This window comes from Ascaphus truei, chromosome 4 (assembly GCF_040206685.1).
Source record: "Ascaphus truei isolate aAscTru1 chromosome 4, aAscTru1.hap1, whole genome shotgun sequence".
NCBI classification, from domain to species: domain Eukaryota; kingdom Metazoa; phylum Chordata; class Amphibia; order Anura; family Ascaphidae; genus Ascaphus; species Ascaphus truei.
In genome coordinates this window covers 66,731,518-66,746,491 of record NC_134486.1, presented here as the reverse complement: position 1 = coordinate 66,746,491, position 14,974 = coordinate 66,731,518, and the positions used below count along the sequence as shown (strand labels likewise).

Here is a 14,974-nt window from a genome sequence, read left to right as displayed (position 1 = left end):
TATCCCACCACGGAGCAGCGTACTCCACGGCGGGCAGCACCACAGAGCCCGTGCCGGATGAGGGGAATTAAATACCCCTTAACACACCTTACGTGACAGCCGCCGCTGCATGTCAGCAGGAAAGCGGAGGTAGGGAGGAGAGAGGCTGCGCGGCATGGCAGCGGCCGTTAGGAGCGGCGGCTATTGCCGCCGCATATGTCACGGTGTGTGGGGGGGTGGGGCTCGGGGGGGGGGTGTGGGGCTCGGGGGGGGGGGGGTGATTAGGAGCCGCGCCGGCGGCTATCGCCGCCGCATCTGATTTGTGGAGCGGGTGTGATGTCAGTGTTGGGGTCGGGCTGAGCTAGAACACAGCCCGGCCTCAACTGCCAGCACTGACGTCACATCCGTTTCATTTTTGTCTCCACAATTCTTTTTTGCCCCATCACGAATGAGGTGCCACTAAGGAAGTTTCACTTCAAAAAAGGCTAATCTGTTCATATTTTGCAAATGGTGTTCAAAATTGCGATGCTGTTTTCATATAGTTTTTGGATGCCCTAAAACAACACACCGTGACCCCGCTTGCAGTCATGGTGCAGTTGAACCTACCTGCAGGAAACAATAAAGGTTTTTTATGTTATCAAATGAGAAAAATATCAACACATTAAGTAACAGAAAACCTACCTGAACTTCTGTATAGGTGAGGCACCCCGTAAGCTGTGCCACACACCAAAATGACATTCGGATTTGATAGGAAATACGTACTCAGACTTTATTTATTCAAGTCCCCTGAGCTCCATCATCACTCCAGGCACTTCAGACAGCATACTGCAACTGTTCAGCTCCCCTTAGGCAACATTGAAATAGACTTAAAAGTCAAAAATATTCCATAACGCTCTACTTACGAATTTTGTGTTTTATTAGTGAACAATCAGAGAATACACACAATGTTTCAGGTTCCTCTCTGGACCATCCCAGGTGACGAAAGGTCCATCGTTGGACCTGAAACATTGTGTGTATTCTCTGATTGTTAACGAATAAAACACAAGATTCGTATGTAGGCATTATGGAATATTTTGGACTCTTAAGTCTATTTGAACTTTGCCTAAGGGGACCTGAATATTTTTTCATATGATTATGTAACCCCCTCCTAAAGGGTTACTAACATGATTGTTGTATGCTAGGCCCTTGCTATGGGGATCCAGATGTCATGCATGGATATTTGAGGAGGGACTATTCTAGAAGGTTAGGTTCCATGAAGACATGAGGAGGGGAGCCTCGGGGAGAGTAAATAAGTAATGTTTATAAAGTACTAGAATAGACCAGGCCCCCCTGTTTATTATGTTGTTGATAAGGACAGTACCCGTTATGTCAGGATCCCCGAAAGAAGGGAGTCCTGAATAAGTAATAAAACGGAATACAACACTCTATAGAGAGCCTCAGAAAAGAGGGCTACTGGGTGCCAGCGGATCAGCTCTAACCGCGGATTGGCGCTAATATTCCTCAGCAATCTGTTTGGAAGTGGCAGTTTCCAATCAGGCACCAGGTACCGAGTCACGTAAGAAAGACCCAGCAAGATTCCCGTAAGGGCTCAGAATAATCGTATTAATACTACACTACCAATATTATACTATTATTATTATATTACAATATTATTGTACATCTGCGTTGCCCCAAAGCGGAAAGCCTGACGGGGCTCCCCAAGAGCTGCTCCCCTCTGCACGTCAATCCAACCCACTGAAAATGTTAATGAGCCAAGAGGACACAAAGAACTTTGTATTCACAGCTGCATTGAAAATCAACCACCCCAGTGTACATCTGCATTGCCCCAAAGGAGGACAGCCTTTGGCACAGCTGAAGGGCAGCCAAAGGGTGTGAGCCGTTTGGTGATGTTAAAGCTGCTCTATTTCAATCTGAAACTAACTCACAAGCCCTTTATCCCCATGTACCCAATTTTCCAACTCTATCTGTCCATGAAATGTCTGTGAATTGACTGTATAACCCTGCTATTTTAATGTAACCATGTATTTTTATAACTCTGTGCCCAGGACATACTTGAAAACGAGAGGTATTACTTCCTGGTAAAACATTAAATAAATAAATACTGTTTCATGCATTTACACCTCTGCATAGAGAGAAAACAAAATACTGTAGGCTAAAGGCATGGGGTGCGTGACATATACTGCCTAAATGGGTTAAAATGTAAAAAAACACTATATGTGCTATGTATTAGCTACTGTGTAGTTAAAAGTGGCCAAAAAACAGAAGTGACCTAATAATTTTAGTGAAAACGATCTAAACAACTTCAGAGTTTAGTGGGTCTGGGCTGGGTCTTATCTTAAGACTTTAGCCAAACCTGTCTGGGATCCATCATTTTACTAATTTACCCATAACATTATGTGCCTATTGTATAGGAATTACATTTATATTCTATTAGAATAATGAACACAATATGGGATGGTCATGTTTTCCACTTTCTACGAAGTATACTAATTGTGTAGGTACAGTATGGTGAATTTGTTTGGAGTAAAAAATCCATTCTGCAGAAATTCTATACACGTACCATGAAGTTCATTAACACATTATTATGATTATTTAAGTGACTGGCTGTACAGTAACTACTGTGGTATTTTACTGTAAATAATTAACACGTTGGAATCCTGAAAACACTCTTTTTAGGAACTGTGTACACAACACCAGAAAAGCACTTAGGACTGACTCACTTAGGCCCAGATCCATGAAAGAATGCTAAGCTTATATGAATGGGAGCTGAGGCGTGCTAGTTTAGCACCCTTTCGTGGATCTAGGCCTTAGAGTTTTAAATGTATTAAAAACAAATGTGACGCAGGCGATTCAAAATGGTGAACAATTAATATTAAAACTTCAAAGCACTTATTCAGGTTAATACACTCCTTTGTTTTTGAGATTCTTGGATCTAATATGTCCGAGGAGGGGAAATTACTATTTAGTTGCTACTTTTAAAAAGCGTTTGCATGTTTGGTCTATTTAATAGATGTCATGAAAATTTCATTATATTCAAGATACAGTACATCTATGATTTTGTTTTTAAAAAGGAAAAAAAATAGCACTAACTAATATATGATAATTCAAATATATATGAACAATACCACTGATATAAGGATCTAAATGAAAGTCCGCTGTAATATAAGGCGAAAACAATCCTTTCTAGGACCAATTCCAAAGATGGTGGAGACTTGGACAGCTTTTTGTTAGATATACCAAATGCAAATCAAAAGGATATAAAAAACAAAGAAAATAAGTCCCAAATGTTTGTGTTATGGAATCGGAACACATTCCTCAGTCGTTGTTAGGCAGAGATAGATTTAAAATTCATTGTAAGAAATAAACTTTATAAATATTTCAATTAGGTTCTCTGGCTCCTCTGGGATTTAATGAATGTTTGGATACTAGCACTTTAGTAAGAGTGATAGGTGTAGTTAATGTCCTGTTTTCATACTGTTTTCCTGTATCCACCATTGAGGAGATTCTACTTGATAATCTCTTCAAAACAGTATACATGTATTCTTTCATGTTGTAAGTAATTGCATTTATTTTTACCTTTTTTTTTATTAATGCTTTATTTTTATTTTTTTAGTAGTTTTAATAATGTGTTCTATACATGTTGTATTTTAGTATTATTGACTATATACAATTGTTTATATCGGAGGCTATTTTTGCACAGTACCTCTGATGGACAAACCTTTTGCCTAGTTCCGTTTTGGGGTTTACCTAGCAACATTCAAGTATTTATATGTGCCTGTTGGCACTCTCAGGCAGTCCCCATGAAAAAGACTGGAGGGTGCAGACTGCCCATGGAGTACAATTTGGAAAGCCATTTACTCACACGGGGGGTGCATGCTGCTTTTCTTTGTTTTTACATATAAATAACCCTCCCTGCCCAGCTCCTAAGGAGTTTACATCGAGTGTCTATTTACAGGGCTTGCTCAGACTGCGTTACGTTGTCAGGGTGCAGGGTTCATGCAGGCTGGGAGTTGGTAAAGCAATGATGGGCGCCCGGAACTTTATTCATATAAACAGGAGCTTTATTGACCGGCATTGATAAGTGCTTAGTCACAACATACACTTCATTATGTATAAATATACAGTCGCTGGTATATTCACAGTTTGTACTGTCTGTATGCGCTTCTGTAGCTGCCCCACCCTCAGCCCGCTAGGGTGATACTACAGCTTGGCTCATGATGGGTTACCTAAACGGTTCCTCTGCTGTGTAGCATCGATAGCGCTCCATCTCCAGTGGGCCCCTACCGGGCCTTGTACTACACTCTAGCTGTAATCAGTATCCCCATCTCGGGTGCTGAATGCCACCCTGTGGCCTTTGGTGCTGGAGTTAGCCATGGACCATTCGGTTTGGTTGATTCTACTATGCCTCAGGGCTGCGGCTTGAGAAAACCCATCTAGGCATAGACTTCCTCCATGTGAAACAACAAGAGAGTAGTATGGAGCAATTCTTATGAACCCTATTTTACACACTAAACATATTTGCACTATTCACAGGGAGGCTCCTCCACTAGAACTCCTCCAAGAACCTGAGTTCCAGCACCTTCTCCTTCACTATATATATATATCTTACAATAATGTAATCGTCACCAGGCAGAAGTGTGCAAGACTTAGGCCTTGCCAATTCAGCCAATACCATGCTAAGGAGAGAAACGTTACCCTGTGTGAGCCCACACGGTTAACCCTTTCAGGCCCGCATAATTCCAAAGGCAGGTTACACACACACACACACACACACACACACACACACACACATATATATATATATATATATATATATATATATATATATATATATATGCTGTACATATTATTAATTAACCACCATGCATTGAGCTCCAGGAATATTATGGATTAATACAGGATTCGCTCATTTCTAATTATGTGTGATTAATAAACTGCACATAGGGATTGAGCATCTGTTCATTTGTAAATTCAGTCATCATTGGATTTTCTGGTGGGGTTGAGTTCTGAATAAAATGTGAATTTGTATAAAAGAATCAAACCTGTGATTACTATTCATGCAAGTCGAATGTGTCTTGACTGCATATATAAAGATATTGCCTACATTTCATGGAAATTCTTCTCTAAATTGACATGTTCTAATACCCTTCTACGGAACTGTCCCGTGGTCTTTCCCACCTACCTTTCTTCGCAATAACATGCAATTAAATAGTTGTTTGTTTGCAATTATTAGGTTCACATGGAAGCACCCTCGTGCACTTATTAATATTTCTTTCAGGTTAAAATTGGGAGGCAAAGTGTTGCGTTTTCATCTTTTGTATATACATTTTTTAAAAGCCATTCACAATATCTTCTCTTTTTTTCCATTACTTGAATCAGGTCTCCTGTTGCCGCACAGGTTCTACAATGGAGCTTATGTAGAAAGCAGCACTCCTGGAGACACTTCTTTTTTGTTATTGTTTGTTTAATAGCAGACTGAGAAAGAAAAGAATCCATATAGTGTGGCACAGAGAAAGACACCCCAATTAAAATATAATCTTTAGAGTAACTTAAAATTAAGCTGTTTGAGGAACCACAAAAACAAGACAAAAGGCTAAATAAAATCAATTAAAAGAACCGAAGAGGTGGGGTTGGAGTACAAGTAATACAGTGTTATATATAGGCGTTACTAGACGTATTGTTGCCCTGGGATAATGTGTATACTGCCTACAGGCTGATGTCTTGGATTGATATGGTGTTGCTTTGAATAATACCTTGCGTCAAAGCCTATGCAACTAGTAGGTATTGGATATGGTGTTGCACACAGAATGCTACCTCTGTAGGATTAACTACTTGGGCAGACAGAGCGGTGCTAATTGCACCATAGAGCCTGAAGCAGCCAGAGGGAGAAAGTGTACAACGTGGTGACTACTTCAAAAACATGTACATGGTAAGTGGGGTGTTGTCTACCCAGGGACATTCTAGAGGGCCCCTTGCCTTCAGCTACTAATTTATTGCTGCAAAGCGGTAGGCTAAATAAGCTCCCCCACTACACAAGTATATACATATATAATTGACTCCCTTGGCATAAACACACCTTTAACAGGACAAACTATGTTCAGAGTAAACAAAATAGGCAGGCCCAGGAGTCTGAGTGCTGTTGCTGCCCACGACTGCAGTCTACGAAGCACCCAGACGGAATACAAGCCCACATCTCTCCGATGAGCCGACGTCACGTGGTGGTGACGTCAGACGTACCCAATAGGTTTGAAGCTGGGCGTCTCCGGAGCTGAACCCCTGTTGATTTCCCCGTTGACCCCTTGCTTCCTAAGATACTTACCTCGGAAGGAGGTTCCGGTAGCAGCTCCAGCTGGGCTTGGTCTAACATAATGGCGGTTTAAATGTCCCGAGTCCTGCGGGCCAATAGGAAGCCGTGACATCATCCCTTGCGGTTTCCTATTGGTCCGCGTGACATTTAAACAGCAGAGAGATACCGGCACCACCTAGGGAGGTAAGTATCTCGGGAAGCAGGTGGTCCCCGGAGCTGATATCAATGCGGTCCAGCTCTGGAGACCCCGATTCAAACTTATAAAACAAAAAAAACGTAAAAGGGTCCCCAGGAGTGCTATAGCCAGTAAAGGAATGACCTCAATGAAGGGCATTACAAAACCCCGGACAAAGCGGGTGCAGCAGAGATGTATCAGTAAACTTTTGAAGAGACGGGCTGTCATTGAGACCATGAGCTCGACGACGGATGCTAAAGGATAGTATAAACAAAATCACAATGAACAGGGAAAAATGAATGCCTAGAGAAGGCCGATAGTCACCTGCTGGGAACCAAAGGCGAGGTCTGGCAATAATGCCATAGTGAAAGCAAACTGATCCAGAGTAGAGCAGCAAGTCACAGCCGTCACTGAGTATAACTCACAAACCCATGAGCAAAAAAAAAACAAAAAAGATTTTGCCTTTTGGCGAGAAATGCGTTAGAGGTTTTCTTTTCAATTTTACGCTAATGCCTCAATAAATCTTTTTTGTTTTTTGCTCAAGTTGCCTCCTGTTCTCTCTCATTGCGGTGCTCCTTTTTTTACCTTTTCATCCTCTTCGTCCCCAGGAGTGCTGCTTTAAAACAGTGGTGACAGCCTTATTCCTTTTTTGTATTATTTTTTATTTTGCAATGGATTCCATATAAGTATTATGTTGAATGATTGTTTTACATATTTTGCTACTATAGAAAAAGTGTGTGCCGCGCTATTCGTGAATAATGTGTGGGACTAATTAGTGCACTAAAAAAAACACAATTAAATATTGTAGTGTATGAGTGGCTGCAAATCAGTGAATCTGGCCACCCTGGTCAGATGTGAATAGTAGAACAAAAGATACTGTGCGGCGCCTAGTGCTAATAATACAGTGCTTGCAAATATTAGCCCGTGTTGCTTATGCAATCAATATAGAAACATCATTACATAAATTGCAAAAACTTGAACAATGTCTCTTATTAATACAACTGTGACCAGTGTCCTTTTGTGAAATTTTCAATTACTCCATTGCTGATGTTAGTATCAACATGGAACTCGGCATATGAAATACAAAAACACAAACTGTACCAAACAGTGTTATATTGTATGATAAAGTCAATGTTAACCCTATTGGTTAGAGCAGGTGTGCGCAAACATTTGCAGCTGCCTGCTGCCCCCGGTGCTCGTCCCCCATTTGTTAAAGGAAGTACATGATTTTGGAAACCTGAGTGTGTTTTTAATGCCTGATGTTTTTGATGCTTGCAAAAAGATATCTTCTTGGAGTGTTATATGCCGGTTATTGAATGCTGGACTAGTTCCACTTTTAGGTATGCAGAGAAAAAACCGCGGTGTTATTACACTTGATTTCCTACAGTATATCCAACCTTAAGTTGTAGCCTCTATTACAGGATATTTATGCTGTAAATGTACCTACAGTATGTTGTGGGTCTTCGTGCCGGTAACACCGCGGTGCACACAGATTTACTCACTGACTCCGTGAGTAAAGCCAGTCGGAGTCCGTGAGTAAATCTGTGTACACCGCGGTGTTACCGGCACGAACACCCACAACATACCGTTAGGTACTTTTACAGCATAAGTGGAATTGCCAGACAATATTTAAAATACTTTTACTGATTTTTAAAGTATTAATCACCTAGTGGTAGCCTATAAAATATATCACTATCCGCAGTTCATTGTGCAGTTTTCTGGCATATTTTAGATTAGAATACAGTTCAGAGGATCAAGCTGCCCGAATCAAAGATGGTTACCAGCGCTTCTGACGCGTCATTTTAGCTGTTGCAAAGTCCGCCTGGTACCGTGGAACGTCAAAGCGCCCCGCAAGCAAGATGGCTGGGCAGGCCTCTGGCAGTCATGTGACGGAAGAGCAGCGCAGCCACCTCTACTTTTGAGCATTGAAACCGCGCATGCGTGGTTCATGTGTCGTTGGATTGGGTGACGGCACCGGCGGATGACGCGCTAGCCGGCGCGTGACGTGCGGGAGAGAGCGCCTGGTGCTCACGTCACGTGACTCCTTGAAAGGGTCAACATGGTGTGGTTGAGGCTGCAGGTAAATGGAATGCTGGGGCATGGGTGGTGTTAACCCCGTCACTGCCGGAGGGAGCAGTCCCCACCTGTATTGAAGGGGTTAGGTTGCTTTGCACCACTAGCAAGTTTCCCTGACTTGCAAATCAGCCTCAGTTGTCACAATTGTTTAATGAAAGTGAAATCCTCCTTACCCCTTTTTTTCTGGACTTTGACTGTAGTAGAGGTCGGAGGGTGACATTTGGGAGTCTGCTGACTGCAGCACCACTGACTCCTGCTCATTGGGGGAGCAATGACGCTGGGATGTGAGTCTTAGGCTGGGGACATAGTGCCTTCACCCGTGCGGAGGCGTGCGCGGCTGTGATGTCACCCGCTTGAAGCGGGTGTGTTTTTTGGCCATGGTGCGCGCGCGGTCCGGGGGCGTGCCAGTGATGTCACGGAGCTGGTCCGCCCTCATTGGGCGAACCGCTCACGTGACCTGTCTGGCGCGCTGAGAAATCAGTTTAACTGATTTCTGATGCAACACGCGCCCGCACGCCGCAGGAATGTGAAGGCAGTCTGTTCGCTCAGCATGCGGACATCTCAGCACCGTCTGCAGTACCATGGCCCCAGCCTTACTTGATAACCCCAGGAGCTGCAGCCTCGTAGATTTTATTGAAATCCTAATGGCTCAAGTAGCATAAAACAGCAGTGGTACTATGCTTCCGCATGCCCTCTAAATAACAAGGCGAACGGGAAGCACACTTACTTGATAAGGACCCACCACCCCCTTTTTATTTTGAAAGAAAACACATCTGGAGGAAGTCTCACCAGACTCAACAGCACTTACTCCCTCACCTGCTGTCTCTGTAAGTTTCCCATTAAACCTCTTAGATTGTAAGCTCTTCGGGGCAGGGATTTCCTTTCCTATTGTCTGATTTTGCTGCACTTATTGTATAATTGTAATTCCCTGTACTGTATTCTTTGTGAAGCGCTGAGTACACTTTTGGCGCTATATAAATAAAGACATACGATACAATACTGTGATCTGAAGGCCGTGAGACCAGACTTACAAGGAGAAACTTTTTTTTTTTTTGCTGTGGGTGAAATGCTCATTTTCATATTGTTGTTTCTTTGTTTGTCCGCAGTAGGAAAATGAACAGGAGCGTGTTGCTGAAGTTGGAATGTTTGGTCCAGTTTCATAACACTTGCCGACAGCTGCATGCCCTGTGCCTTAGAAAAGCTGGAAAGACACAGTGGAGGCCTGTGCTGTGCCCCTCACTGTCTGTCAGTGCTGCCCAGCTGTGCCCAAAGCTCTGGCAAACAGACACCTTCATCAGGGTTGCACTATCACAATACCGACTTTTGTCTACCAAACAGGTAATGCTTGCATGTTTGGGATAACCTTTTAACTGTAACTCATTTCAGCAGAACACAACTCGCATATTATATCTATATATCATATAATTCCTGCCCTACAAAGATTTCTATCTAAGTTTTAGACATTGACTGACTCAATGTCACAAGCAGATGACACAGAGATTCAAATTCCTTCCACATCAGAACCTGCTTCATTCGTTCTCCTTGCTATCTGATATTCTTTACTTCGCTACTTTCTAAGTTATATACATGATACTGGATGGACAGGCATAAAATAATCAATTTATAAGCTTGTATAAGAGCTTAAGTAACGTTACTGATGTAGCCAATAGTTTACCAAGTTCTACTGATTGTTTCGAAGTTCCCTGCAAAGATTCAGCCCCTTCACACTTGTGTGTGAAAGAATTATGGACAGGGGGGCTATACAGAAGAAAGAGGGTCTGTGGTTACTGGTCATCCATTCTGTCTCTTTTGTTTTATGTGGACGTGTGATACGTGTTTGTGGGTAAAGAGGAGTTTTCGCTGACAATAGTAGCTTCAAGGCTGTGCCTGTGGCTCAACGCCCTGAAAAATAGCAATAAAATGTATCAGTAAAACTGACGCACTTTTTGTTATTGTACCATTTCTGTATGATAGAATGTATGAGTGGGCAAGGTTTGCTCTGAGACTATTTCAGAATATCATCTGCTTCCTAGAGAGATTAAAACTTAACTTTGGTAGAAACAACTATAATGGGAGGGAGGTATTTTATGCTAACCAAGCTCAAATAAAGCATATGTAGAGCTTTTAGATTGTAATAGGGCAGTGCCGTCTTATTTTCTGTAACCACGGCTATAAATACTGGGGTTGGTATTACCCCACCCCAGATCACGCTGAAGCCGCTTGCGTGTCATCTCCTTGTGCACTCGCAATAAAGATTCCTTGATACTCACCGAACCCGCCTGCAGTTCTTGGTGCCCCTGAGAAGGCTGCGCTCACATGTGCTTACCTGGATCTGCTAGCTTACCCTTCTGAGGAGAACATACTGTACATTTCCTGTCCGTTATCACATGAATATTCAGACACACTAGTTTGCAAGACCTTAAAATCTGCTTTCAGATCCTCACCAACAACGCACCCACAAAAGTCTGCTCGTGCACATTTTGCTTTAGACCAGGTGTGGCCAACTACAGTCGTCAAGGGCCACCCACAGATCAGATGTTCAGGATATCCCTGCTTCAGCATAGGTTTCTCAATCAGTCCAAGCGCACAGGTGGCTCAATCAAAGGCTCAGTCTTTGATTGAGCCATCTGTGCTGAACCTGGGATATTCTTAAAACCTGACCTGTTGGTGTCACTTGAGGACTGGAGTTGGTCACTCCTGCTGTAGACTTTACATCTGGATCAGGGACTGGAATCGCAATCTAATGGCAAAATAAGGTTTAAAGATCGGTTAACTTGTCACCTTTTACATGAAGCAGCGTATTTGTAATGGCACAGTTTGCTTTTATTAACCTTTTTTAAATCCTTTTTTTAAAAAAAAAAATTATTTAGCAGGGCAAATCACAAAAGAAGCATAGGCTTTCCCCAATCAAACCTAAAGAAGACAAGCAAGAGGTCGAAATATGGAAAGACATGACTGTCGGCGAACTAGCGAGGGCCATGAAAAAAGATATTGGTGAGTCTGTGTTTTGATTTTGAATAAGGCTTCCACCTCCAGCAATATAAAATGTGAAAGTGTCCCACAGAAAACATACAACGCAACATGAATGTTACGTGCTACTGTATCTTCCAAGTGTCTCTGCAAACAAAACGTTCTCATGCTGTCACTATTACTTGACAAGAACTGTGTTGGACCATCACCATCAAAAGTCAAATCGACAAGTACATTGATGCCAAAAGTGATTGATTTAATATAAATTCAATAATAATACAAAAACGGCATCATCAGGGAAAAAAAAGTGAATTCACACACAATTCCTACAGCAAATAGCCTAGCATTGCTGGCGTATCAGGGCTCCTGGCCCTTTCCTCCGGCTCACTTTTGCATAAATGTTCTTGTTGATTTTGAGTGCCGGTCCAACACAGATCTTGTATTAAAAAAAATACAATAATGTCCCCAACGATGAGTGCAGGACCAACAGACAATGATGTCTTCTAAAGCAGGTGAGTGCATGTTTCAAATAAACATTGGCGCTATTAGTTTGTTATAGTAAAGAGTGTTTTTGAGTACCCACTTATCTAAATCAGGGGAGCACAATCTTTTTTTTTTTTTTCTTCTCCCCCTGCGCCCCCCTGCCGGCTGTTCCCCTCTCCTCACGCCACCCCACCCACCCCCCTCCTTACCTTAACTCTGATGTTCTGGCGTCATGATGTCACATTGCCATGGCAACATGTCACCAGAATCCGTCTGAACCAAGGTAAGGAGAAGTTTACAGAGGCCTTACAGCTCCCCCGGCATTAATTTAAATGCCTTTAGGAAGCACGCCCCCACTTTGTGCACCCCGATCTAAATAGCACTTCAGGATTAGTCTAAAGAAACATTATTGTTTCATTCTTTGTGATGGTTTTTGTAAAGATGTACAGGTACGGTCATTGCTTCAAAACTTGCATTGCTCGTCTCTGATGCATTAAAAGTTAGTTCTATTACTGGTGTGTTGTGACCTTTATTTTTGTGTGTAGCGACATATAAAAACAACAGTGGGAGGAGGAGTTGGGAGAACAACTAGATCAGGAGCGGTGGGATAACGTATTTGAAGGAATAGCAAAGAGCTCCACGTGTATTAATAAAAGAAAATGCATATAAAATGCTCCACCAATGGTACTACACCCCACTACGATTGTCCAAATTTTTCAGAAACATGTCTCCACTGTGTACAAGGGGGTGTGGCCAGCAGGGATCGTTTGTACATATGTGGTGGACGTGCCCGAAGGTTACAAAGCTATGTAGGGCCATCCATGATATGGCACCGACAATTCTTGAGTGTACCTTCCCCCTAGACCCCTGGAAGGTACTGCTATGCAGGCCAATTGAAAAATGGAAAAAATTGACGACAAACTACTGACACACATATATACAGCGGCCAGATGCGAAATAGCTAACGCCCGGAAACAGGAACAGCAGCCGGCCATACACGTTGTAAAAGCGAGACTATGAGGATCTGTCTTATGGAAAAACTGACGGGGATACAAAACGATACAGTACACAAATACTTAGAAGTCTGGGAACCGTGGAGAACTTATATAGGACATAGATATATTACTAGGGGAACTCTCCAAATCTGAAAAACACATAATAGAAGTGCCCTAAAAACAGATGAGTTAAGGATGGGGGGGAGAGGAAAAAACAAACAAACAAAAAAACCACATATCCCCTGAGGAAACCTTGGTGTGATATGTTTCGTATCGGTCTAAAACGAGGAGGAGGGCCTGGCGGGTATTCGGTACTCAATAGTCCACAAAGATACGTGTGCTTATCTACTGTTTTGTTAGTATTACTGTTATGGTACACTGACAGGTGGAAAACTGTTGCTAAAGTAATGACATTCTTTTTTTTTTGTCTTTTCCTTTTCCCTCTCCCAGTCTTTTTAAGTTAAATTATTATACTAGTTATTTTGTGCGCTGTCCCAACAGTGATGTCATTATTGTCTCCCCACTAAACGATGTCATAGACCTGATGCAATGCTATGTGATTCAAAAGTAACATCCTCCCCTTTTTATGTTCTCCCCATTGGTCTTAACAAAAAATGCAAATGCAAATAAAGAACAAGTTTACAAAAAACAAAAGTTACACTCACAAAACAGAGTGTGAATCCCGACACCTGTTACAGAACCAAAAATAACACTGTACACCTATAAAATATATAAAACGTGCATTTAGTATTGTTTCATTAATGTGTACTACTACAACTCTATTTCTAATGTAACGATGTGTAAATTGCACAATTCACCTGCATTTCCCATGTTTTAGACAAGTAACTATTATTTATAAACTAAACTCGTGAACATGTTTAATGTCAACTTCAACACCCACATCAAAGGTTGTACAAAGTTCTTGTACGTGGGCCATTGCCATGTCCGTAAATGGGGGAGATGGTGACAATTGCAGCTCTTTTCATAACTATCTGTGTAATGTATTCTGTATATCCGATTAGGAAGCAGAAAATAAAGCCTTTGTATGTATATTTTTATTTATATGGTGCTCACCATATATGCAGCACTTTAAACCGGCTTTACTAGACACAGTTTAACAAAATAGTAAATATCGGGAGTGTCCCTGCTCTAAGGAGCCTAAAGTCTAAGTGTCAAGTATTTTTTCTGTGTTCCTTCGCAGATCACGTGTATGAGGCTCTTCTACATACAAACCTTGATTTGGACTCCTTAGACGAAATGTCTGTCCTTAGTGATGAGTGGGTCAAGGAAACCATCAAGAAATCCGGGATGAAGTTCAAGTATGCAAAGCTAAAAGAAGACAAAGTCAAAGAAAATAAAGATGCTGTGAAGAGGTACTGCTAATGTCCTCAGCTGGCATTTACATTTGTACATCTTGTAGTCTGGGAAGGAAAACATGTTTCTGATTGGTCAGTAGAGTTCTATTATTATTATATAGTGTTGACTTAACATTTGAGCTGTGTTCGTTCGTTCCTTTTTTTTTTTTTCACTGACGCACACGTATTGCTTCATGTTGATTTTATATTGTTTTACCTCTTTCCTCACCCCCCACCCCCCAACAGCTTCCGCACAGGTGGTTCAATCAGAGGCTCAGTCACAGACTGAGCCTCTGATTGAGCCACTGGTGCTGGAGCTGGGACTGATTTAGCCACCTGTGCTGGAGTGGGGATATCCTGAAAACCTCACCTGTTGGGGAGGGGGACTTGAGGACTGGAGTTGAGCACCCCTGTGTTGGGAAATAAACACCATTTCTGCTGGGGAGTTTGCAAATCGTTCCAGTGTTGTTTGCTGTGGGCTACAGTGGGGATAAAGAGGGTTGATAATTCATTATGGAATTGACCGTTAAGGTTTAGAATAGATGGTTTGCAAGAGGACCGTTTTGAGCCCCATTGACCAACGTGTCGTAATAAATGTGGTATTTTTCTGCAGAAAAAGTTTGTTTTATATTTC

General features: G+C 42.1%; 1 protein-coding gene across 7 annotated transcripts in view; it reads left to right on the top strand.

Annotated features, from left to right (window-relative positions):
* The window catches only part of MTIF2 (mitochondrial translational initiation factor 2), a 46,204-nt gene that overhangs the window by 4,113 nt on the left and 27,117 nt on the right, over nucleotides 1-14,974 (top strand). For 3 of the 7 annotated variants that reach the window (XR_012800915.1, XM_075595970.1, XM_075595968.1), the window contains exons 2-4: nucleotides 9,644-9,875; nucleotides 11,408-11,531; nucleotides 14,187-14,358. Coding sequence is in view for 6 of the 7 variants with exons in the window: in XM_075595970.1 (XP_075452085.1) it covers nucleotides 9,651-9,875; nucleotides 11,408-11,531; nucleotides 14,187-14,358 (521 nt within the window). In the remaining variant the exon portion in view is untranslated. Of the gene's footprint in view, nucleotides 1-8,390; nucleotides 8,542-8,979; nucleotides 9,365-9,643; nucleotides 9,876-11,407; nucleotides 11,532-14,186; nucleotides 14,359-14,974 lie in introns of those variants that run through there. The other 4 variants (XM_075595971.1, XM_075595973.1, XM_075595972.1 and 1 more) reach the window with 4 other exon arrangements.